The sequence below is a fragment of the Passer domesticus genome, chromosome 1 (genome assembly GCF_036417665.1).
Source record: "Passer domesticus isolate bPasDom1 chromosome 1, bPasDom1.hap1, whole genome shotgun sequence".
Classification (NCBI taxonomy): domain Eukaryota; kingdom Metazoa; phylum Chordata; class Aves; order Passeriformes; family Passeridae; genus Passer; species Passer domesticus.
The window spans coordinates 79,134,312-79,161,082 of NC_087474.1; the positions used below are offsets into that span (position 1 = coordinate 79,134,312).

At 41.9% G+C, this 26,771-nt stretch overlaps 1 protein-coding gene across 7 annotated transcripts; it reads left to right on the forward strand.

Annotated features, from left to right (window-relative positions):
* The first annotated feature begins 605 nt into the window (after positions 1-605).
* On the forward strand, positions 606-26,771 carry LOC135304443 (MARVEL domain-containing protein 3-like). 7 transcript variants are annotated; one of them, XM_064426876.1, is made up of 4 exons: positions 606-1,215; positions 8,025-8,180; positions 11,579-11,739; positions 25,144-26,771. In XM_064426876.1, exons 2-4 carry the CDS (start codon positions 8,065-8,067, stop codon positions 25,842-25,844), a joined length of 978 nt encoding a protein of 325 aa, XP_064282946.1. In that variant the 5' UTR covers positions 606-1,215; positions 8,025-8,064; the 3' UTR covers positions 25,845-26,771. The 7 variants fall into 7 exon arrangements, with proteins under 7 accessions (XP_064282946.1, XP_064282918.1, XP_064282892.1 ...); XM_064426848.1 differs by lacking the exon at positions 606-1,215 and adding an exon at positions 6,187-6,627; XM_064426822.1 differs by lacking the exon at positions 606-1,215 and adding an exon at positions 6,913-6,985.

Consider the following 26,771-nt stretch of genomic DNA (forward strand, 5'->3'; position numbering starts at 1 on the left):
CCACAGCACTTTAATTTTATCTCCAGTGGAAAAGCCAAGCACTGCTTTGCTTTGCCAATGGTATATGAAGAATTTGCTGTCCTGATGCAGTGTGTCTCTGATGTCACTTCAACACTGGACATTTGTAGCTCTACTCCTGCAACTTAAAACATGTTTTCTGAACATAGCTTTAGCTAAAACACCTTTTCCCGGCTAGAATTGATCCCATTCACTTGCTGGTCTTTGACATCCCTCATTTAGGTTCAGAGTGGTCTGTTTGCCTTTCTCTGAAGGTGGAAACACAGGCCCAGAGTTGAGCTCGACGTGGCAAGGTCAATAGCATCTCATAGAGACCAATGCCCTCCTCCTCTGCCAATTACCAGCAGTACCTGGTACTGGAGCTAGCTGTGCAGGGGGAAAAGGGAGAAAAACTGAGAAAAAGTGAAGCCGATGATTAAGGAGTAAAGAATGGCAGATGAAACTAAAAATAGTCCCCTCGGCAGTTGTAAAGGAAATTCGTTTGACAGGAGGCTGCTTCTTTTGTCGAGAGCGGTTTGTTTTGCAAGAGACGATACCAACACCGGCTCTTCTTATCTGGCTTGTCAGTTTAACTGACAAAAGGAGCAGGGCTAACATCGCTGGAGCCACTGCCAGTCTCAACATTTGGTTGTTTTCATGCATGTCCGTGTTTTAAGAGGCAGCCCGGGGATTAATACCGTCCAGAAAGTGTGGTGCAAGCTCAGTTAGGCAATTCCACAAAAAATCTTCAGAGTACTTACTCGTCATTAAAGGCAACAATTGAGCCCCTGCCTGCTGCTGGTTTGGTTCCCTCGCCTCCTGCTTCAGCCATCACATGGTGACTTTCCTGCACAACAGAAAACTGAGTGCCCACAGGTTTTTCCATGCACCGGCAGCAGAGGACAGCTGCCCCTACTCTGCTTTTCCAGTTCTCAAGATACATGACTCAAAACGTGCAGAGCCTCCTGGATACAAGAAAATGAAAAACTAAACCAAAGAAAGTTGTTTCATTTTCCCCCCACTCCTTCCTGATGCTGAGCCTTCAGCAGCACTTACACCTCTGTGTGCAAAGGTAAGAAGTAGGAAGGAAGAGGCTTTAAAAGAAACCACCTTAACACCTCCTTTCTTACAGAAAAGAAGCTGCCATAAAACCAGGGGGAGAAGAAGCAAAAGTGAGGCTATCAGCAGCTTGCTGGCCAATTTCCCACACGACTGCAGGTGAGTCTGTATGTTCCTCATTAAGGTGCCTTCTGGCATGCCTGAAAGCTTTTGGAGAGAGCCTGGTGGTCACGGCTGCCAATATCTGCTGGTGAGGAGGTAAGCAAATCACAGCCTGTCCAAGTTAAACAAGTTAAAGCCAGGACTTCCAAAAACTCGAGTGACACACATACACTGTGCAGGAGTGAGCACTTGGGTATGATGTAGGTGCAAGAGAAAACAACTCTTATTTGTCTTCTTTTCATTGGACTTCCCTGAAGCATTCATTTTGAGACCCAGTGTGCTGCACTAAACCGTGGGTTAATTAGAAACAGGAGTCTCTCCTCTATTCCTATTTTTGGAGGAAATGTTCATCGGCACAAAGACAGAAATGCAGAAGTCCTGTCTCCTCAGTGAATAACTGAAATCATCCTCTCTGTCCCAAACATCAAGGTGTTCGGTATAAAAATAAGCAGAATAAGATAAAGGGTTGAAAAATCCTGGTTGAAAAGTATATAGCAGGATTTTACTTCAGGTTTTAAATATGCACTGTGTTGAAATATTGTGGGCTTCTTCTGAAAACTAACTTAGAAACAACTCGATCCATTTCCCGCTCAGTGAAGGAAAACCTTGGTGGAAGGTTCTGCCCTAAACCAGACCCACCTGCCATGAACTGCTGGGGCCACAGGATGCCACTGTTGCATTTCTTTTTCAGGAGGTCGAAAGAAAGAATGACAAATTGTTTGCATGAACAGGAGACCTAAATTTAACAACTCTTTTCCTTCTTAACACATACAATCGCTGATGTTTAGAGCTCCAGACAGACCATCCAGATGTAAATAGCTCAGAGCTGCACAGGAATGTTTTTTGTTCAGGAACAAAATGTTTGAATACCTTTTAAGGCTTGATTACTGAATCCAGCACCTCTGTACCTTCATAAATTTTCTGTGCATGAGAAACCTTTCCAACGACTGCCCCAAGTGTTGACTCAAACTCTGATAGTTTTGTCCACAAAATAAATACCTTGTTATGGGATTTTATCTGTGTCCAGATGAGAAAAGAAAAACACTAGATGGGAGAGTAGATTAAATCAGAGAGAAGGCTGCTCATAATTGATACCTCTTGTGAAAGAGCAAGAGCCCCTACCATGTTAATAAAACTTCATAAATATTTTACTAATATAAAATGGAATGTAATGTATTCATGCCAAGAGACAGGGAAGTGGCCTGAGCTCCCAGATAGCTGCTCTTGCTGCAATTTTATGCAATTTGCAAACTGGCACACAGAATCAGAAGCCCAGGACTACTGAGAACTCTGGGACGGTCGAGACAAAAGCACTGCACAAAGATCCACCAGTGTGAATTTTAGAGCAATCCAGACTGCAGAGATCTACACAGGGTCTAAAAATCCTCTGAAAGCAAATTTAAGTCCTGATATATTTTTACACTGAAGTGGTAAATTATTACAGAAAAATAAGTATGGGGTTGCAGACAGTCTCTAAGATTTACACAGACAAGGGTTCCCCCAAGCTCAGCACAACACAGATGGAATTTGTGAGAATGGGTTGTTAAGAAATGAGGGAGAAATTTTAATGCTAACAGTTTCTCAGATTTCAAAAGCCATTTTGGTTTTGCTCAACATTTTAGAAGGGGGAAAATGGCTTTAGCCCACTACATCTCCATTTAGGAACAGGGAAAAAGAAAATGAATGATAAGGTTTCAGATACATCTTGGGTGGCCAGCAACAGAAGAACTTGAGGAAAGCCAGCATGAAAGTGACAGCTGTGGTGACGCAGAGCATTACCAAGGCTGGTGTTACAGCTCTGTACTTCAAGCTGATGTAAATATGAAGGGGCCCACAGATAACAGCCTTTTAGGATTCAAGGCTTCAACAGAAACATCCTCACTACCTCCAGCCTGTTTTGGATGTGTCCCAGAAACTGGCTGTTCCACAGTGAGGGTCTAGATTCAGTGAGACAAAATCCCTCTCTTCAGAAAGCCATGTTGTAAGATCTCTAAATCAGAGCTAGACAATTACTCAGAAGATGCTGGGAAGTATCAGACTTGTAAGAGAAACAGCTACTGACCAAACAACTCACACATTTCCAAAGACAAAAATAAAAGAAGCTCATGGTTCCACTGCTTTTAAAATTAAGTATTTGTAACAGCACACACCAAGGATATAATATTAATTCTGTCATGACTGTTTACATTTCTTTTGCTGAAGAAATATTTAGTGTTGTGATTTTGGTTTTTGTCATTAGCATAGAAAAAATTTGACCACACATGACCAATTACTTAGTTCCCAAACTGAATTTACCTCCCATTCCAAAGACCAGGGATTTCAAAATCTCCTTAAGAAAGAAAGAAAGAAAAAAAAGCTTTCAATCCAAATTCTTTTCTTGTTGTTTATAACAATAAACAACAGATTTCATATAAAAGCAGCAGCATAAGGGTAGAAAACAGTGTTCCAAAGCTAATTTTAGTCCTGCTGATCTCAGGAGCTTAGTGTTCCTGTCAGACTGAACAGACTCCAGTGGTGCCCTGCCTGCCTGGCTGGAGAAATCTGTCCCCAGAGATCTATTTATAGCACCTTGTACCCTGTACCTAGATTAGGTTTCAGGTTTTTTGTTTTGTTTTGTTTCATTGTGTTTTGTTTTGTTTGGTTAGGCAGGAGCATGTATCCAGGACTACATTGATCCAGGACACAGATGTGACCTACTCGAGTAAATTACCACGGGGAAAAAAAATATCAAAACAGTTCACACTTCATTTTCTGCACATCAGTCCCTCTGGACTTCATCAGCTAGCCAAAATTCAATCCCAAAGGTTATTTCTATTACAAAGAGAAATTGATGACAGAATTGAGTGCATCTTTGATACAAACCCATCTTCTTACATACAACACAGCATCCTTTCACCTGCAATAACGTAAAAACAAATGACCTGATCTTTTTCTTTGGTGGTTGTCATTTAAATTTAGCCAGTACAATAGCTAATCCCTTCATGATTTTCTCCTTAGAAACACACTCCTACTACTACATTTGGATGTTTCTCCCTAGTCAGCATGATTTTCTGTGGCTTGTTTCACTGGTTTTTATGTCATATATAGGCAACTCCAGCAGTCACTATCTATCTTGTATTTCCTTCATGAGTCTCCAGAGAAAAACGCTTATGTCATAGAGTTAAGCTTTTTTTAATGTAGATCTCACCTTGTAATTCTGTGTTGGTTGTGACCCTGTTATTTCAACTACCTGGTTCCATAATGACTTGAAACTCTTCTAAATACTTACTATGCCCACCAGCTTCACTGAATTTTACCCAGTCCATAATTGCATCCCTTCAGTTCCACCCAGTCTTCCAAACCAAAATGGCCACACTGAACCCTTTCAGCCCAGAAGGAGAAACAAGAAGTAGTTTTAACAAAACTACTAGTTATACTGCAAACAGTGGCTGCTTATATTTCAGCCCCTCCAAAAAAGTCTATTTCCAGCCATGAATCCTTGTTATTTTTCAACTGTTTGTATGAAACCTGCCCATCAGAAGGGAGATGTAATTCCTCATGCCATCAAGAGTAGCTATCTTCTGCTGGATGCAAATGATGAATCAATTTCCCAAATATTTGGTATCTAGACAGGAGAACAGAGTTCATGCAGGCACCCTAATCTTTGGGGTAAAATCTGCCAAACTAGCTTAAACAACCTCTAAATAGAAAGAGTAGGAATTAGAAACAAGCAAAGCTATGAAACAGTAAAACCCTGCTGCTGTTAGGCTGCCTTTGCTAGCCAGATGACAGCCCCAAACAGAGAAGGCGTAGCGACTGATGGGCAGTGGTGTCTCAAACTGCAACTTCTCATCAGGGCTTCAGTTACAGTCACCACTCACTGCTGCCAAGAGAGGTAGCCCTCTTCCCCCATCCCTCCCCCAGTTTCTTCCCTGTGGGACATGTGCTTCTGCCAAGTCTTTGCTCCAGTGCACATTTGATTGCAGCACAAAGCCAATTCAGCTCACTAAAACAGCAGAAAGTAAATTGGTTTTGGCTGGAAAGCAAGCAGAACTGGATTATTATGTGATCAAGCAAGCACTAGAGTTGGTGCAAGACAGTGAGAAGAAGATGAAGTGTACAGCTGAAGGCAGGAACAGCAGAAGAGGTCTAGGCAAGGTGTGAATGGTAAACAGCAAAAGAAGCTGTTAACACAGCTCAGCCAGAGCAGGGAATCACACTCCTACCACATTTCAAAACATGTGCTTCGAGCATTCAATTCCTGTAGCTATCTCCTCATTTCAGGGACAGCAGCTCCTCTGTTACCTGCCTGTTACTTACAGGGGATTTTGGATTTACCTCTGCCATGGGACTGCACTTACAGCTACATATCTTAGCCCAAGCTCATGAAGCACTGGTACCCCGAGCTTGCTGCTGTGAAAGCCCTGGGAAGGAAAGGGATTTCCTGCTCCCAGCTTTTGTGCAGGACAGTGCCACAGCATAAGGCAGCTTTCCAAAGCTCAGTATTAGCTGGGCACGGTGTCATGTTAACACCATCACCCTGTTTCCCAGGCACAGGCTGCTTTTGTGTACAGGACTGCACAACCAACAAGCCATTTGCTGCAATCCCGGTTCAAGAGCCTGTCCAGACTCATTCAAAAAAGAGATTATAAACACCAACAGAAGGCATCTTGAGGAGACCAGGACATTGTTCCTCTGTAAGAGAAACATCACAGGCTGGCAGTGAGGTGACAAAGCCCCTGCTGATGCTCCACAGGGAGGGCTTTCAGCAGAGCACCAAGGAAGGAGACTGCATGCATTCAAATGGCTGCTTATCCAAAACATGGCTCTGCACCAGAGGAGAGTTTATCTGCTTACCTCCCTGTGCAACCTGTCTAGTGTTACACAGGCCATTCCCACACACCTGCCCCTGGGCACAAGTTTCACCCATTGTCTTTTACCTCCTCCCACCCCACATTCTGTGGGGCTTTCTGCCCTGAACGCTGCCAGTCAATGGGGGTGGCTTTAGAAAAACAATAAGGCAACCTGTGGGGGCCTTGAATTTCAACTTTATTAACCTTCAGGTTTTATATCCTCTTGCAGTTACCAAGTTCTTCCTCAGCATTGTAGGGCACAGGGACATTATTTTGTTAAATTAAACAAAGCTGGGATTGTCCTGTGCTCCCAGACACCAGCCCATCCCCACAGCCCTCAATCCTCTTCACTGAGGAGGAGGAAAGGGCAAGGGAGCTGGTGAAGGGTCTGGAGCGCACATCCCATGAGGAGTGCCTGAGGGAGCTGGGGGTGTTTAGCCTGGAGAAAAGGAGGCTCAGGGGTGGCCCTATCATTCTCTACAGCTGTCTGGGAGGAGGGTGTAGCCCGGTGGGGGATGGCTTCTTCTCCCAGGGAACCAGGGACAGGACAAAAGGACACAGCTTCAGGCTGTGCCAGGTGAGGTTCGGGACATCAGGAAGAAGTTCTTCACGTGAAGAGTGATTAAACATTTGAATGAGCTGCCCAGGGAGGTGGTGGCCTCGCCATCCCCGGCGGTATTTAAGGAATGCCTCAGTGCCACGATCTGTTTGACACGGCGGTGTTGGATCACAGACTGCGCTTGATGATCCCAGAGACCTTTAGTTCATTTCCAACCGAACTGACTCCGGGATTTTGTAACTCCGCTCACCTTTCCCGGGCGCCGGGCGGGCAGGGCCCTGCCGGGCAGGGCAGGCGGGAGGCGGCCGGGCCGGGAGGGCGGTGCCGGCGGCGCCGGGAGCTGCTGGGGGACGGGACGGAGCCGGCGCTCCCTCAGGTGAGGCCCCGGGGCAGGGGGGAAGCGAAGGTGCCCGGCGGGAGGTGCCCGGTGTGTCCCGGTGTCCGGTGTGTCCCGGTGTCCCGGGGCGCTGCGGCGGCGGCAGCAGGGACCTTTCCCTGCGGAATGGCTCCTGCCCTCGGGGGAAGGCGCTGTCTCTTTCCCTCTTAGATGTAAACAAAACTGAATGTATTCCTTTATGTTATGTTTTTGTATGTTTTCATTTATTTACTTTGTAACACCCAAAGGTGATGGAGGAAGGTTATCAGGCCTTGATGAGTGCAAATTAAACCGACTGCAGGGATGTTGAAGGGCTGTGATGAAGGCAAATGAGTCTAAAGATTGCTCAGGTGTTTGAAGTCTGTTTCCCTATTTTACAGGTTTGGGTTTAATCGTATCGCACTTTGAAAAGATAAAGACACCTTTCAGCAAATAACAAACTGGTGTGTTTAATATGGAACTATCAGGGTATAGCTTCTTGCCAGCTTACTTTTCAGCCCAGCACAGCTTTGCCTGTACCTAATGTTTATGTAAATCATAGGCAACGTTTGGTAGTGACTCTGCTTACACCCACGGGTGCCCTCCTCTTAGAAACTCCCAGGACAAAGGTCACAGCCTGCTCTTCCAGACTTCCCTGTGCCAGTGGCAGCTGTGTGCACACTCCTGCAGTGCACTGGCACTTGCTGGGCTTAGTGCTTTACTTGAGACACAACATTGCAGAAGACAGGATTCAGTTCCTGGTGGACAAGATCCCTTGCACTGGCAGCAAAGGCAGGAGAATCAGAGCAGACCTAGTAAATAATCGAAGTGCAATAAATGTCAGGTACAGAAACATTGCACGCACTTGATGAAAAGGAAATGGTAAAGAAAAATTTCTTGCTTTAATGAAGTTGCTTTGTAGTTTAAAGGGTTTTACTTCCGTCACTTCTTGAAGAAGTCTGTACTGATTTTGAATAGCATTTAATGGAAGTGAGTGCTGGTCAATGAATAACTTTTAAGTGGAGCAATAAAATGAACCGGTTTTATTTTTCTGGCTCAGGAAGTTATTTTAGAAGGAGAGAATACATCTGAGAAACAAGATGTCTCATGCTGGGAGTCGATACCAAGATAAGCAGCACCGGCACCATGAGAACCATAGATCTGATAGATACAAGGAAGACAGAAGAGCAAGAAAACCATACCCATACAATGCAAGGTACGTCTTTATCTCCTCAGAGAAATAGATCACAGCAGGTCTATAATGTCTGTCTTCTCTCTGCTTTTAAGTAGGCTTAATTTACAACAGTAAAGAAAGCTTTTACTCAGCTGTGAAAGCATGGGCATACTGCATTTGGAAGAGAGCTATTTTACACTTAGAAATTTAAACCTTTTTTCTTTGTTTTGAGCTGGAGACAGGACAAAAAGCTAGGCTGTGTAACACAGGCTGATATGTGAATTTCCTGGGATGATCTGAATCAGGTTGGGTGACAAGTAGGTGAAATGTGGCTATGAGTCTTAGTACAGTTCCTGAAGGCACTGGTCAGCAGGTGATGGCAAGCTGTGGCTTGCCAAATATGCACTGCTTAAATAAGAATGTTACATGTCTGAGACCAGCACAGGGATTTTGTGAGCTCTCAAGTTGCTGTGAGCATGTTCCTGTTAATCTGAAATAAAATTACTTTCAGTAGTCGCTGTCAATAGATGAGTGCTTGTTGAAGTGTCTAAGGCTGTTGGCAGCACTTGAGAGTGGGTCAGCCCCTACCACCACAATGAGCAGATCAACTAATGGGTTTCCAGTGCCAAATAAACTCTTAGGATATTGCACTTCTCCTTCCAGCCTGGCCTGGCTGCAGCACGCTAGATGTGAGCTTAGGCTGTTTGCCTTCTAGGTCATGCCAGTGTGTGGCTGCACTGTAGGAGAGAGGTCTGTAGATCTAAACACCACTGGTAAATTGGCCATGGCAGCAGAGTGTTCATCTCTGCCATTTAGTCTCTGGGGACATGATTGTAGGGGAATTTAAGAATAAAGAGAAACAGGGAGAGGAGATAAATATAATGGAAAAGCTGAAAAGCTTTTTAATTGAAAAGCTGAAATACTGAATACTCCCTGATAATATGCATTTTAGTAAGGAAAACAGGATGACAGTGAAAGGAGCAGAGAAGAGCACTGTGTGGACTACAAGTAATACTTATGGCTAAGTATAAAACACTTGGATAGTGCTAAAACTATTGCATCGTGAAAATAGCTAATGATTTTTTTTCTGTCTCTCTTAAACTATGAAAAATTGAAGAAAAATGGGAACAAAGACCAGCCTAAGAATCATCCTCAGAGGCTGAATGTCTGTCCTTAGCAAAAGCAGAGATTGGCAGGCAATATAGTTAAATTATTTTGAACTCATTAGAAGTGAGAGCAGCTAATGCCAGTAACACATTAATAGCACAGTGGAGAGAAAAAGAAAAAAAAAAAACCAAAAAGGTTGGAGGTTTGATGTGGGCTTTTTTTTCTTTCACGTGTAGCATAATATAAGCAATGTGTGAAAGGCTAGCAATAAATTAAACCACCACTTTTTAATAAAGCACTTCTCTGGATTTCTTGGTTTTGTGTTAGTTTTATATGTTTGGACTCGTAGATCGAAAATTGATGGATGGGCTGTAAAGGTTCACAGACATCCCTGTATCCACCAGGGGTTAGAGGAAGGGAAGCTGCAGTTGCAAATCTGTAACAGCCACGAAGATAATTCTTAGAGTCAAGTCAAGCATCTGGGGGCCATCAGACCCCACTAAAACTGATTGAAAAACTTTTCTGTCAGCTGTTTTGAAGGAGTTTGGCTTAACCTAACAGCATTTCCTCTGCTTGGTTCTCATGGAGTTCTCATGGGTTTTGGTGAAAACTTTGGCTGATTGATCAGAAGACCACCAGACCCTGTAATGAAATACATGGGAAGAATTTAGTTGTACTTTGGGTGCCTAATACTTTAATCCCTGATGAACCAGACTTTCTAGCCAAAGTGTTTCTCTTTCCAAATGCATTTCTGTGTGAAACTCCTACAGCAACCTTCCTCCCAGAGCAGAGGAGAATTACCTAGAATGGTAAAATCCTCAAGGAAAGCAGCAGCAAACATGGCCAGAACAGGCCATATTGAGGAAAAAAGGCATCTAAAAAAAGGATTTTTTTTTTTTTTCCTAAATGTACTCTGCTGCTGAACATTGGTGGTAGGGGGGAGGTTTGGTTTGATTTTTTGTCGTGTTTTGTTTTCTGGCAAGTAACAGGAAACAATAGAGAGAAGCAGCTGCATCAGAAGTACCAAAGGGATTGCTTTCAAGTTACTGGAAGTCTTATAAATCACACAGCTTATTTAATTTATGTGACACAGCTGCACAGGATGCTTTGGTAGTTGCACAAGACACAGGACAGAGGTCAGAAAAATCAGAAATGTTTCAGCCAAATAGAGCTGTTGGCAGCTAAACATGGAAACGTTAGCATTGGTCTTGTTATTGAATGTCTTAATTAAAATGTAAAAACTACAAAGAACATGATTTAATGTGGATGAACGAGATTACATTGAGTCTGGAATTGGATGAAGATAAACCTTTGTGAAGTGCAGTGATACTAGGAAACAAAACTACAGTTGAAAATGCTGATCTGTGGATAAGAAATTCAAGATAAAAAAGGAATACAAAGAAGACTTTTAAAAATAATAATGCTGAATGAGACTTAAAATACCCTTTAATAACAAATTCATCCAGCTGTACCTTGAAAAAGGCCAGCTCCAATTCTTCTTCAAATGAGGGACAAAAATTTCTGTTAGACCACACAAAAAATGTGCAGCCAATGTTTCTTTTAACCTGTTTGCTCAGTTTAAAGGGAAAATTGCACTTTCCTTATAAAATAACCAAAATCTCACCAACTTAAAAAATCATCAGGCTTCAGATATGGAGCTGTATGTCATTGCAGAAAACTGGACCATTTTATCAATGAAGAGACTAATTGGAGACAGGAGAAATGGATCTTTTTGGGGAGGAGGGTTGAATTTAGATTCTTCTTCAAATATCTTCAAGGACCTCCAAAATTTGAATAGGCTATTTTTTCCCTAGTTTAAAATCTTTCTGTTTATTTTAATAGCTTTTATTTTTTTAAAAGACATCTTTGTGAGAGACACTAGTTGGAAGTACAAAGACCCATTAAATAGTTGTGCTACTTTGCACGTTTATTATGCCAAAATCTCTCTCATTTCTATTATGTGGCCTGCTGTGGACTAGCTAAATTGTTTGGTTTTCATGAAAAAGCTGTTATTTCCTCTTTCTACCTTTTGCCAGTAAGCTAAACAGTTCAGCCAGCCTACCCAGTGAGTACACTATTTTTCAAAATGAGGACCATTGAATGCAAATATCCTTGTGAGCATGGATTTATGCAAGTTTTTGGGATATTTGCTTTCAAAACAGGCAAGCAAAAAAAGGCCAGATGCCTGTGAAGCAAGCTAGTTGCTTCCACTAAGAGGAGCATCTAATAATTTCTCATGTTCTAATGTTTGGGAGGACATTAGAACATTCATTTCTCACGTTCAGGAGAGACTGTGACCTATGTATAACCATCAGTTGTTTACTCCATTGTAGAGACATCCGAGGTGGCCAGCACTCAAGGACTTCTCCTGTTTGCTCAGACCCTTACTCTAAAACCTCAGGAGCAGCACCGGAGTATTTTGGCCCACCACCAGAATTTTATCCTCCCAAGGAAAGTTTCTCAATGAAGTGTTCAAAGGTATGCACAACAAGAGGTATGTGAGACTCTTATTGCCTGCCATCCACCCCTCTCCTTCCAAGGACTTCTCTTGGATTTGGTTTCTGTGTTTAGAAACACAACAAAGTACAGCTAGAGGAATATTAAAACCAAGGAAAACAAATGGGAAAAAAAAACCCTACCACAAAAAAGACCTCAAGGACTGAGAGAGTTAATGAATTGCATGTCTGAGGGTTATGCCATTTTAGACATCTAAAGGCAATATTTGTACAGATATTTAGATACTTGAAAATACATCTCTGGAATGTGCATCCAGAGCACCAGAGAAGATTGTGTGTGTAATCAGCCAATCTGTACAACAAGAGTTAGCCTTTGGGATTTTAGGAATAAAATAGACATTTGCATCTGTGAGCCGTTTAGAGATGGCTGTTAAAGGTTTGATGCTAGTTTGTTTCCCAAACATTCTTCTCACTTTTTATCAATTCTGAATTTTCTGCAGTTATCACTCATACATCTTTATAAAGCATCATTGCAGGAGACAATTTTTTCTTCTGGACATGATTCCAATAACACAGTTTTGGAGGAATAACTTGGGTTTTTCCTAGGAAGAAAGCATCTGTATCAAGGACAGAAATGAATCTTAATGTGGGAGGAAATCAGCCTTAGTAAACTCATTCCTGTAAACTGAAAAAAAGAAGTTGTTAAAATATTCATTACCCCTTGAAAGTTTTTGCTCTTTCAGGGCACTGCTCATTCTCACCTTGTCTGTAGGAAAGCTCCACTGCAGTTTGAGTTGAACTTGCAGCTAGGTGCAAAGTCTTTGGCTGATGTCTATAAATAGATTTTCAGTGTCCTCCAGTAGAGAGAAAAAGAGGAGATTAGCTGTTGGAAGTAAATTAAAGCACATAATGTTAGATTATTTCTTTACCCCATGTAGGAAAGTTAAGTAGCACAATCAATTTAATATTTCTCTGTATGTGAATATGTGAACAATTTTAAGAGTGAGATGAACTATTTTGTCTTAAAAATATGTTCTGTGTATTAGTATGCAGTTTGTTTTTCATCTTCAGATATAACTTTAACCATTAGTAAGGTTTCAATGACATGGAGCCATGCTGATATTTTATCCATGATAAAATTGTATCATCAGTTTCTTCTTTAAACATACTGAATTATTTTAACTTGTCCGAAAAGCTGCATAAAACTCCATGCCCTATTTCAACAGAGCTTTAGGAAAATGGAGTGGCAAGTTAGTTTTAGTTTCCAGTTTTACTGGTTGCTTGGACTTATGGATAGCTTAATGTGAATATCTAGGGGTTTTTTCCCCCTGAATTTGATTTTCATTATTTCAGTGCATTAAACATCATTAAGATTTTTAAAATGTCCTAGTTTTGGATACATCAGTTGACAATGATGATTTTACTCCAGCCCCTCCCTCAGGTATTGCTCAGTGTTTTCCAAAAATTTCATGTCTGAGCTTTCAGTGGAGGAAGGAAAAGAGATCATGCAGAAAATAAACCCTTTTATTAGCAACCTTATTTCAAAAAATGAAAATATATTGAAAGTTGATGAGATTATGAGAATGTTACTACCCTGTTCAGTTTTTGGAAGTACCAAGATTTAGCAGATTTTAGCAGAATTGTTTTGCAGAATTCTGTATTCCCTGCAGTTTTGGCAGATGCTGTAAATGAACTATATGAATTGTTTACTAAGAAGTCAGTACATGGGAGCTGCAACATTTTAGAGGATGAAAAGTTCCTGTAAATACTTATTAACCATCTCCTTCTTTTGCCAATGATTTATCAGCACTCTGGTGAAATTCCCCCTTCCCAATCACCATAATTTTAAAATAAACTAGACTCAAACAAGGCTGGGAAATCAAGTGATGAAGCACAATCTTTTCCAAAGCAACAACTGAAATGTGAACCTCAGTTTCTGACTGTCCACTGAGTAGTTGAACTTTGGGGCTTTTATCTTTTGCCTAGCACACCTAGGTTATGTTCTTTTTGCATTTTGAGCAGTTTAGCAAACTGCTAAAGCAGTTTAGCAAACTAGAGAGGAATTCTATACAACCAGAGCTCTGAATAGTATTTGCTTCACCCAGATAGTTCCCCCTTCATCCATGTTTTTTACCAGCTATATCCCAAAAAAAACTAAAGCTGAATTTGAGAAATAAGCAGCTGGATTTTTTAGGGATCCTTTAAACAGCTTAGGACACTTTAGGACCTCATTCTCCTGTCTTTGTTACTCCCCCCCTTCCCTCCCTGTTCCTTGCCCCCTTTTTTCCCCCCTACAACCATAATAGGACAAAAAACCCAGATCAAATATAGTGGAAGAAAAAACTGATACTGACCCTTTTTGCTGGTAGGAGCATTTGATACCGTCTAAGAAACTTCAAAACATTCTGCTCTTTTTTAATCATTTCATCTTGAAAACAGAAGGGGGAAAAAAAAAGTCTGTTAAAACATTTTATGAGGGATACCTATTCAAAGCCATTCAGGTGGGATCACATGGATAGCAGTGCTGGATCATACAGGCCACTTCATCACTCTTCCTCCCAAAAAATGGACTAAAGTACAGACTTAGGAGGACCATCAAAGTTTGGACCAGTAGAGAGTAAGCTGTCTTCTGGAATAGACTTCAGACTTTGGATTGGTGGAATTTCCTGAATTGGAAAACTGCACTCACATCTGTTGTGTTTAATGCCTCTTTACAGACCTATGAAGTTTGTTTAATTTTCTGCTGAATCGCTTTTTTAAATGTTTGACCTTCACATTACCTTAAGATAAGCCATTCCAGAGTTTCACTTGAAGTACTACTGTTTCATTCCTTAAAATGTTTTAAAGAAGGTGTTTCTGATTCTGATGGTATTCTAAATATGTAGTGATAATCTCATATATTCAGCTTCTCTATGAGATTTATGGTTTTAGAGTGAAGTCTTCCCTTTTTCCCTGTGCCCCTATTGTTTCTTCACAGATTGAACAACACCCAGTTTTGGTCAGTTTTCCAGTCTTATACCTTTTCCAGGTCTGCCACACCTTTTTGAGATAGGCTGACCAGAAATGCAGTAAAAATTCCATATAAATTCCAGAAAGAATGAGACATCTGCCAAAAGGCTCTGGTTCTGTAATCCTGTTCTAATGCTTCCTACCTTTTGTGTGGTGTTTGACTATCAGTGAACACTGAGCTGATGTCTTCAAAGAAAGCTACCTGAAATGGAAATGCTTTGCTTAGAACCCATCTGCGTACTCTGTCCAGAGGGGCATCAGTTGTTTGTGGGTATTTCTGTACAACCATGAAGTGGAAGTTGCTTATTAAACACTGATTTCATTAATTTCTCATTCAAAGCTTGAGCTGTTAGCAGCCTACCAATTTTACTGTTGGCAAGCATGAATAAATTTTTATTATTATTGTTAAAGCAGATTTCACCATCTCAGTTTTCAGTCTTTTAAGTTCATTAGTCTGTGCATCCACCGTAGTATTTTGGTATGTAGTTTTGAGCTGAACATGCTTGGAACCTCCACTTTACAGGTCTTTGGGCCATATTACAGAGCAGACCCAGGGTGCACAAACTGTATTTTCTTTAGTTAAAACTAAGTGAAAGGATGAGCTGTAACTGGTAGCAGGTACTCTGCCCTTTGGAACAAACAAGACCCAAAATGAAGTCCTTCTCTCTCCCCAGAAAATGCCTGTCCTGTAGCCCCTGTGTCTTGAACTCACCTGACTCTGCAAATCCCCTCCCACTGCACTGCTAACATGGGCATACTGGTGGCAGGCAACACAAACCAGAGATTGCTCCCTTAACTCTAGTTGACTGAAAACTGTGGCTGTTTCCTTTTTAGTATCCTTTAACCACTGCTAACCAGTGAAATGACTGTTTATCTCACAGGAGCTTGTGTAATTTAAGAGCATTACCTTTCTCCGTATATCTGCTGATTCTTTTAAGTGACTTCCCTATAAAACTCTTGACTATTCCCTGCTATGCTGTCTTTATGTCTAGTTTCTATATGTTGGGTAATTTTACATAGCAGAGCCACACTTGTGGGCCTGCAGATTACAGATCAAAAGGCAGTAGAAACAGAAGTGTTCCACCTTCTGTTTCTACAGTAGTGAGGGAGATTGAGGGAACAGTTTATAGACCAGTGTCAAACTGCCTAGATGCACTATATAATTTCTGGGAATTTGAAATAAACTGTTTGTGATAAAGACAAACCTTTCATTAACAAGGAACTGCTGCTTGCAATATCCATTTCTTACTGCTTACACACAATATATTACATATGCCATTTAAATCAGCACATGTTAAAAACAACAAGAGTTTTTTGACCTGGGGGTTCTTAAGGCTGAAGTTCTGTCAGAAGGAAGCATTCAATTTGCTTTTCACAGTGCAGGTAAAATTTCTGTCGTTCTCTATTCTATGTGGAAAACCTAAATTAGTTATCATTTTTTCTTTCAATTAACCCCCCTAGATATATATAAAATATAACCAGATTCAGTGCTTTTGTTTAGTAGATGGAATGAAAAAAGTGTTCAAGGCTGGCTGCCATCCTTCACCTCAGTGAGAGGAAAATGTGAGTTGAACCCAAGAGTGAATTGCTGGTGATAAATTGGTCTCAGATATTTGGTCTTGACCTTCAAAACTTTTTATTTTCTTTTTATTATGTATATTGGTGTGAAAGAGCTGGAGCAATGCAATTCTTGGATAATGCCTCCTGTAGTTTTGCTTAAACAGCAAAGGTAAACTTAAGTTTCTGCCATCTTTGGTCAGTATGTGACTCAGAAAATTACTTGTGCTTTTGCCTTCTATAGAATTATACTGTGCTGGTCATGATTCCTGAGCAAATTACTTTTTTCCCCTTTTTTTTTTTTTAATTTTTTGACCCATTTGGCCTTTAAGGGAGACAACACTGAAAAGGTTACGAAACAGTTTGTGAGGGAGCAAGTATAATTGAATCCCTGTTCTTTGCTGCTATGAATACAGCTTTGCTTCTTGAATAGTGTTAGATTTCTTAAGCATATTGTAGTCACTTCCAAACAATCATGCCTTTAGCCTACATTCTAACATCTACAATTGTTAAAACCTTCAGACCAATTTCCTCTCAGAAAAAGACAGCATTATGGTTTGTAACAACATGAAAAGTCTCCAATTTCAAACATAGCCAGGAGGAAATATCAAACTGAATTTATTTGGAGGAGGAAATAAAATTAGGGAGTAACAATTACTTTCTCCAGGATACGTTCATGCACTAACAAGCCAGCATTAATTCAAATGTAAACATCTATAAGCTTTTGTTTTTACAAAACACAGTCAATTTTTTCCCCTGTAGCTATGCATGATGGGAAATACTCATAGACAAGAAAAAATACTGAGATGAAAAGTTAGCCAAGACACAGGGTTCACACTAATAGAAACTCGCTTTGAGTTATGCCATTGTTCTCAGCCATAATGCTGCTGTTGTTTCTTTGCTCTGTTATGTTGTGATACTGTTCCTCTTGGAGTCAGACAGGGGAAAGGGAGCAAGAGGGGAAAAACATTTTGTGGAGGACTTGTATCCCTTTTAGTGCTGTGGAGATGTTGGGGGAGAATAGTGGTCTGCAAGAGGCATTGGACTGAAGGAAAAAAATCTCCTGTAGCTTTAGGTATGCACATTTAAAAACACTGAAGGGTCATTAAATGTGCATAGTGCAGGTAACTCTGTGTGTGAAAACAAGCATTTGATAAGTACATTCAGCAGCATGTTGCATCTTTTTGGCAATACAAGACACCTACATTCCTGTGGGGGCACCCAACAGGATTAGAAACTGTTGTGTTTTGTAGTCACCATCTTCACATTTCGCCCCCACAGTGTGCTGTGCTTAGTTCCTTTAAATTGTGCCAAAGCTGCTGCACACTGTTCCTGTGGCAGTTAATTTCCATGTGTTTCTGCCTAAGATGGGAGCACTAGGGTCCCCTATAGTCTCATTCTAATTAGACAGCCTCCCCTTCTATCTTTTACAAAGTATATTTTAAATACAGCATGACTAACAGGCTGGAGTTGCCATAAAGTTTTTTTAATCTTGTAATTGTGAAGACAGATGATATTAATAGTGGGAATTGGATGGAGCTGTGCAGATTAAAATAATCCCAGTTATTCAAAATGCTTAATTAAAGTAGCAGAGTAAGAAGATACAGCAGCAGAGCTGCAGGTAACTTTCCTTCCTGTTCTGATGTTCAAGTATTTCATTTGGAGCTCAGTCCTCTTTACTATGAAATACAAACAGCCTTGAGCAGTTGGCTCTGTAAAAACACTCAGGGGAGCTACACTACTTGCAGATGCCAAATCCTACCTTTAGCAAACTGTTGCCTTGCCAACACACGGGACTTCACTCTGCCCACATTTTCATATGAAATTATTTTCATCTACCTTTTGGCATTGTGCTAACATGTACACGATTGTTTTTAGAGAAGGGAGAGCTGCAACTGAGAAGACTCACTAAAGCTGGCAGGGGAAGGTACTGGCAAAGTTGAGGTGTGTGTTAGACTCCAGTCCATGTTTCCCATACTGGCAAATCTTATGTTTGCTCGCTGCTATTACAGAAGAAGAGTTACACCATCTTTCCTGTGAGAGAACCAGGTTTGTCTTCCCTACATCTGACCCAAATTATGGGAACAAAGGGAAACTCTTCTCTTTTAAAAGTGGCTCACAAAGCCAATTGATACAGCAGACAGACTATCTATTGAATGTAGCTCTATTTCTTGAGCAAGTGATCCTAGCTCTCTTAAAGGAGAAAAATCCACCCTGACAGGAATGTTGCTCACCAAGTGTGACAACGTACAATTAGTAAAGTGAATGAGAAGCTTGGGTTCACAGGTGCCTCCAACCCGACCCACCTTCAGCCAGACTATGATTACTTAAAGAGCAATAACACCCCAATCTTTGTACTTTATAAAGGTGGCTCAGTTTCAGTTCAAAAGGAAGGAGTGGCCATGGAAAGTTGGCTTACGGAACAAGAACGGTTCATTGTTTTCTGAACTCCTTTTAAAAAAAACTCCTGCAAGCTGGTTTCAATACCAAGACACTTGTTTACTACTTGAAAGAACTATTGGTACATTAAGAAAAAAAGGATAAAAAAGGCCATTTCCTGAAACGTAGAATGTGAGGTGACCATACAGAGACCTACCAGTGCTACAAATAGAATACAGCCTTTTACAGTTGTTATGTTTAAGCAGTACTGTCAAATACAACAGTTTAATGCAAGATCTTTTGCTTCCCACCCTCTCCAAAATTAGGAAAGATGACTCATGCTCAATTAGCAGGAGAGAAATCAAGAACATTCTAGAAGTGATCTTTAAAGAACTACTGGGTACAAGTAAACCATAGCTTTTGTTCCCAGGCAAGGGCTGGGTTGTACTGAAACTGTCTTACAGTGGTGGGAAAATATGGGGATAAAGGATGATGCAGTAATTCTACAATTTAAGTCCACCCTTTCCTGTGAAAATTGGACAGCACTTTTTAGAGGATGGGAAGTTATTAAGCAGAAAGAATAGAGCAGGTGGGATAGTTATTCTTTAAGGGAAGAGGATACACAGAAAAAACAGGATAATACATTTGGATCTGAGCACTCTGTGAATGCAAGACTTCTCTGAGTCATTAAAACCAAGGCTGGTCATCCTTTGAGATTTCCTAACAGAGTGATTATCTTGACTAAAGAGAGACAAATTATTAAAAGGTAATAATAAAGTGGTTTTTTTTCTAGAGCACATAAATCTTTTTATTTTCCCAGTTTTAAACTATTTTTTCAGTGATTTCCAGTAAGATGGATATCTCAAATGAGCATAAGTGTGTTGGGCACATCCGTGCAATTTAAATGCAGTTGGCTCTGAGTTTGTGCATCCCTTGGGTCCTCTGAAAAGCCAAGATTTTGTTGGTGTTACATTGCCTAATTCTTGTGTTTTAGGGTTGGGTTGTTTTTTTTCTGTCTTTGATTTTAGCATGACTAAGTGAAAGCTAAGTCCCACCACTGGCTGAAGAACACAGAGACCTGCAAAAATAATAATGTTGTGGGGGCTTTCTTTGTTTATGAAAAAGCTGTGCATTGCCCTTATTCTGCTTTAGTGAAGCTGGTTGAATTCTTGTTACTGGTTTCAGTAAGATCTTGCTTTCTACATAAAGGGAATAACACTGTTAGAAAGGTATTAAAACATCTTTGCATCCAGATTCTATATTTTTGATCTCTTGCAACTGTTGTCTTCATTTCTTTTCCCTTGTTCGGTTCTCCTCCTCTGTTTTGGTTTCTCCCCATTTCTGTCACATTTTGTCCCCTTCCAAAAGCAGAGCCAAACCCTGCTTTACTTTGAAATTTGCTCCCCTTCTCCTTATCTTTTTCCTCCTGCTACTGACTCAGTTTAGCAGAGAGGTGACCCAAGCTGCATTGAGCTGTGCCTTCAGTCTCTGGGGAATGCCAAACCTGCGCTGGCAAGAGACGTTCTCCATTTGAGATCCTTTTCAGGACTGACTGCTGCTGTTGTAAGTCACTGTATATGTTCAAAATACTTGTCTTCTCATTTTTGAGGGGTAAAAAAATAAATAAGAAGAAAGATTACCTCTAAAAAGCAGAAAGCTACCCAAATGGGGGTGTGGAGGAAAGGAAACAAAATACAACTTGCAGTGAAAAAGGCTTGGAGAAAGATTTTTCATGTGTGTTGTAGCTTCTGACTCCTCTCTTCCCTTCTCCTGTAGCGACCCCTAATGGGATGTGACATGGGTACCACTAACCTGTCTGTCACCAGCCCTGCCACTGGGACCCAGGTGTCCAAGGGTGGCAGCCACATTACTCCTGGGGCTGGGCTGCCCCTGGGTCCTGCTGGTCCCAGTGGTATGTGGTCTGCAAAGGAAGCAGAGGGAGAAGGCAAGCCAAAATGGAGAATGGTAGACATAGAATATTCTGGAAGTACACAGTGATGTTCACTGAAGAGGAGCAAATGAGACAAAAAGAGACAGGAGGAGGAGTCCATGTCCATTCAGCAGAGGAAGAAGGTGATTTCTGTCTCAGATACAGTGGAGGGAGACACTTTGAAGGCCTTTTCCATTAGTATGGCCCTCATGGGGTCAGGGGAGTTCAACAGAAAAAGCCAGAACTGTCTGTCCTGCAAATTCATTTATGGCAGAAACAAAGGAACAAACAAGAACTGACCATTGTACTTTATGTACTCATGTTACACACACCACAACCCCCACACCTGAACATCAGAGCTGTCCTGCCACAGTGCCTGGATGGAAATTCCTCTTTGCGCTTCTGACACGAGACTTGAGTGCACAGCTGAGTTGCTGGGTACCACACATCCAGCCACAGTGTGGTCTTATGAGGCAGAGCAGGTGGATTTAACAGCTCACCTCACCTGAGAAGGGGAGATTCTGGTCCTTCTCTGGTCCTGGCTGTTACTGCCCTTGCTAAACTCATGCCAGCATGATTGCTCATCAGATATGCCGTGAGTCACCTCAAGATGCTAAAGTTGCAGAACAAAACCAGCAGCACAAAAGAAAAGAGTTAAATAGTTTCCTGCTATTTTAGTTTATTTGAACAACTCTTAGAAGGGCCTAATGTGGAGGTAAGGGAGAAAAGCAGTGACTGCCCAGCCAGGGGTGGGAGCTGTTAAATTCAGCTGCTTGTGGGTCTGTACCCTTAACCAGCCCACCTGTCAGCTTTGCTGGATGGCCAAGCCCACATTTGACAGAAGATAAAACCATTGCTCAATGGGTTGATACCATGGAAATATCCCAGCAAGGAAAATAAAGGGAAAGAAAAAGTGAATAGTACATAAATAGTACATAATACTACATAAATTGGAAGGTTCTATTATTGGTTATAGCAGGAGGTGTACTCACAGCAAAAGACAACTGCATTGAAGCAAAATTAACAAGTAGGATACATTAAAATTACTATCCACTGCAGATTTAGATTTTATGGAACTAATGAAACAGTTCTCTGGAAATCTCTGGCAACACCCACTTGCAGCCCTTCTCCTCACCTTCAGTGCTGAAAAGCAGTGCAGGAAAGAAGCACAGGAAAGAAATAGCAATCCAGGAGCCCTGACAGGGCTTATTTGGTAAGGAAAGGGTTAGTTCCTAAAGTCAGCTGTTGACTGTGCTGATTTTAATACAAATGAGTAACATTTTAGGTAAATCCAAAGATGTTGAACCTGAGTAAGGAAAAAATAGCCAATAGAATTCCGAGGTGTTCAGACCTTTGGTTATTTTACACTTAAATCTTGCAATGTGTTCATTGTTGCATGGGATGAGGGAATCACTGTAGAGATAAGCAACTTTCCTGTAGGAAGACCTTTTGGTTTCTGCAGGTGTAACTTCAAGATGATGTGGCTAACTGGCCTGTGAAAGCAGAAATGGCAGGGCAGACTCGGAAGCGTGGCTTGTAACTCAATCCTTTCCACCAGCAGCACACTGCTTGACACAGGTCACTGCTAAAATGTGTGTGACCATAGCTTGGCAGAGCTAAGATTCAAAACTTTCCTGTCCTTTTATTCCTTTTATTCACAAATCTGTCTCTATCCTGTTATACTAGTAGGATTTTGTATCAGCTTGTAACTATCACAGATTAAGCCTGCAAGAGAGGCCTTTGGGGTTACTGGGTTGGAACATACTGTAAAGGCTTAATATTTCCATCAAAGCCCTGATGATTATACAAGGTCTTAGGCATTTCCACTAATTGTCTGCTACGTTCGTAAACCCAGCTGGCTGTCATCATAGACCTGTAATTCATTCTACATACTGCTTATCATTTTAAGATTGTCTTTAATACAGGAGGCTTTGTTCTTGCACTTTCTTTTAAAAAATCCAAGTTAATCCAAATGATACAAGTGATTGGTAAAGTAGTTGCTGCTGAACCTCTCTCCATTGTTTAGTCACTCTAATCAATTCTACAGCAGGCATGTGTCACAACTGTGCAGGTACATACAAAACCTGTCCAACCTGAAAGCCCTGTCTAAGGAAATTTTTCAGGCATGCCTTTAAAGCACCTACTGCTGTGGTTAAAAATACAGTAGACCTGCACTGACACATTTGTCTTCCCATTATCAGCTCAGCAAAGTTAAGCTCAGAATGTGTGTGAACACATAGAAAGTTTTGGAGCAGCATCATTGAGGATTGGGGTCAGTTATAAATGTGGGGAGGTTAGCAGCAGGCAATGACTACTTTGAGAACAGAAAATTGCCTTTTCCAAAGCTTAGCAAGGTGATGTAGAGGAAAAGTTGATGCTTGGCAGGTCAGGGGGCCTCAGTACACACAGATGAAAAGGAAATTCTGAAGTCAGCAGCGGACTGATCATGAATTCCCAACTACTAAGTAGCCAAACATACTTAAAATTTATGTTTCCCTTAATCAAATGGTCTTTCCTCCATGTAGACTTGTAAGAAACTGTTTCCTGATGGAGCATCTATGAAATCAATAGACAGCCTTTAAAAAGGGAAGTGCCTTCCAGCATCCAACACTGTCACACTGTCTGAGGGCCCTGAGGATCTAAGTTGACTCCCTGTATTTGGAAGGTATAAAGTACAACTCAACTGAGCAGACAAAAAGAAATCCCACCTGACTGAGTTCCAGTTAATGTTCTGCACAGCTACTACTCTTTCAAAATACTATGAACAGTCCTAGTAAAGTGATGACTCTTTACCTATTAAAAATGACAAGTCTTTTGGCTGCATTACTGGATTTGGTACAAGAAGTTCCAAATCCTAACTCCAGGGCCAAAAATTAAATTTCTCTCTATGTTTAGCTCCACAAATACCTCCTTTGAGGTACTTGAAGCCTCCTGAAGAGATTTGGTAACCACCACAGTTAGTGCCCTGCTTCACAGAAATGGTTGTGCAGGAGGGTCAAAGAAAGGGCACACTGCCATGCAGAAATCAGCATCACCTCTGAAGAACACATACACAGAACTGCTCACTTGGTTCCTCTTGAACAAGGGGAAGAATTTGTCTGCTCTAACTAACACTACCTTCCTGTGCAGAGCAAGTGGCAGCAGGAAAGGAGTCATTACCTTAGCTGTCTGTGGAGGGAGTAAGAAGGGGCAGAATGGGAATATCTGATAATCCTTCATTGTGGCTGTCACTGGCTTTCTTTGGTTAGAAGCATCTGGCAACACAAGAGAGGAATTTGTTTAATTCCCTTGTGTTCCTGCTTCAGTTCTTCCTTTTCAAGCCCATACAGCCTTGACAACAACTGAGCCACTGCTCAAGAGGGAAATGCCATGTTGGATCGGCGCTAGTAGCATAAAATGAAAGTCTGTGTGCAAACCACAGATCCTGCTCCACTTTAAAGACAAATATAGGACCACTGTGTCGAGCATCTTACATTCTTGGCTGTCAGACAGCAATGGAATAATAAGATTTACAATTCTGTAATTAACTTCAGAACTGGAGCAACACGCCTGACACGCTAAGGGTTTTCATTTCCCCAATAGGCAACTCTAGCTGTGCTACGCTTCAACATCCGTCATGTTTACTAATCTTAGTCTGACCCCTAGTGAGCTGTCACAGAATAATCAGATTTATCAAATATGAGGCAGCTTCCTGAGAGGCAGCTACCACAAAAATAAGTAATTTCACCTTTTTGGTTCTGGGTTTTGTTTGTATTTTTTCCCTTAAAGATACTTGGTTACTATTACTAGTAGCCTAACATAAGAAAAAGTGAAGAGTCAACTCAGAAGTTGTAAGGCTTTCTTCTGAAGGTCAGGGCGTGAAAGTGCATATGACCTAGTATCAAATTCACTTAATTTATTTCTGCATACAAGGTGGGTTTCGCATCCTTCCCCTCCTAATTTTTTTTTTTTTGGGGGGGACGGTTTGTACAATCAGAAACTTCAGAGTTACAAGCGATTTTTGTCTCTGAAGGAGATAAAGTGCAAGTTGTATCTGGCTAGATATTAAGTTCAAATTAACAAATACCTTCACAGGAAAAAAAAAAGGTGTAAGTTAAAGTAGTAAATGTGTTTTGAAGGACTGAAGTAACTTGCACAATTTTTCAAGTCGTTAGAAGCTTCTAGGTTTTTGTCAGCTTCAGCCTCAGCATTTTGTTCATACTGGATATTTCTTGCTCAGTGTGTTTATGCCAAGTAGTTACAGGCCAAAATATAATCACTGTGCGCTTGCCTTGGCAGTAACACAAGCACTGTAAAATTTTTATGGATTTTTTTTCACTGCATGAAGATCCATCTATCAAGCACACTGACAAATTAAAAAAAGTAATTTGCCCAGCCTCCAAAATGTACCCGTGAGAGTTCAGGCTTCTCTATTTTTTTTTCTTTCCAAGTGCTTTTCTGTAGCTGTAGCCAAGAGGATTATCTCAGTATTAGTACTCTCTGCCTATGATTTTGGTGTACTTCTGTCACCCACAGTTTGCACAAAATGTGGTTTTGACACCTATTCCCATCTTTCTGCTCCTTCCAGGCATTTTGAAGTTTGTGGAAATCACAGTTAACCTCCTGGTGCTGATTTGCGTGGGCGCTTCCCAAGCCTCCGTTGCAGGCTTCACGTCCCTCGGAGGCTTCGGCTCCTTCAACCTGAACTCGGCCTACAGCCCCTTTGAGGGCACGGAGCTGCGGGAGGTGCGGGAGCTGGACATGCAGTTCACCCAGATGAGAGCCCCTTGCGTGTACGGCGGAGTGGCCTTCAGCTTAACAGCAGCCGCGCTCACCCTCGTCTTCCTCGTCGTGGGCGCCAAACCCATCCAGCAGCTCCGGCCAGGGCTGCTGGTGGGCGAATGTGCCTTCAGCCTGCTGGCTGGCCTGGCGTACCTGGCGGCCGTGGGGCTCTACCTGCACTTCGTCAGGCAGGTGAACGCCACCGAGGTGTGCAGGCGGCGCGAGCGGCTCTACGCGCGCCGTGGCTACACCTCCATGAACTGCGACGTCCAGGGCGGCGACGCCGCCGTCGGCCTCTTCGGGGTCGTCGCTTCCTGCCTGTACTTTGCCAGCTTTGTGCTCTGCGTCCTTGCTATCCGCACCGTCCGGGCCTTCCAGAGCCACGCGGCCAAGGCTCAGCACAGCCCCAAGGGCGGCGTGAGAGACAGAAGCGTCAGAAAGCACCACGCCGTGCACAGGACCGCTGAAGGCTCCCACAGCGTCCAGGCTCTCGCCACGTTAGTGTGAAATCAGCTCTGGGACTGGGCCAGAGAACTGAGGCTTCAGCAGAGGATGGACGCTCGCAAACAGGCAGCCAGCCCACAGCGTATTTTCCTACAAGGCGCTGAAGTGTGTATTGAATCACCCATTGTAACCATACTGCTGCAACGTGATGGAATAAAATCGATATTGAGTGACTGTTTTAACAAGGATTTTTGCACCGGTCTCTCAAGCTGGACTCCTGCATTTAAAATGAGTTTCATTGTAATGTTTTCATCCTGCACAGAGCAAATCCAAACAGCAGTACAGGTTACAACTGCGTTGCTGCCAGACTTGAGCTAACAACCACTTCTTTCCCTCTCCCATGACATAGGGAATTGAATACACAGCTAGGATGGGCAGCTTTCAATAGATCCTGTGTCTGTTGTGTGTCCTGTTCCGTTATCCTACAGTGCTTGTAAAGCAAATAACACCTGAGTGCTTCTCTGAATCCTGTCCGAAGTTACACTTGTAACCTTTTTTGCCTGGGCTAGTGAAGCATTTTATCTTTTGAGTCACTGGGATTTACACATGCCGATCATGTGCTCCCTGAGGAATGCTGCTGGGGGAGCTAGCTGCAATGTCAAAGGCAGCATTCAGGGTTCTTATGCAGTTTCCTACTACATTTTCCCATCTCAGTGAGCACAGATCAGAACCTGAGAGACATCACACTGGTCAGGTATCAGCTTAGTAAAGATACCATTTGTTTCTGTAAGCACCTAAACGAGGTTTGGCTTGCTGACTCCACAGGCAGTGGTGGGCAGAGCCTGAATCGGGAACATGCTGCCTGTCCTGGGGATGCTGTAACAGTGACAGAAAGTACATGTATCCTTCCAATATCTAAATAGGCAAAGCATGAGTGAACAGCAGTAATTGTATGCCCCAGGGCTGAGAAAATAAATTTAAGAGAACATC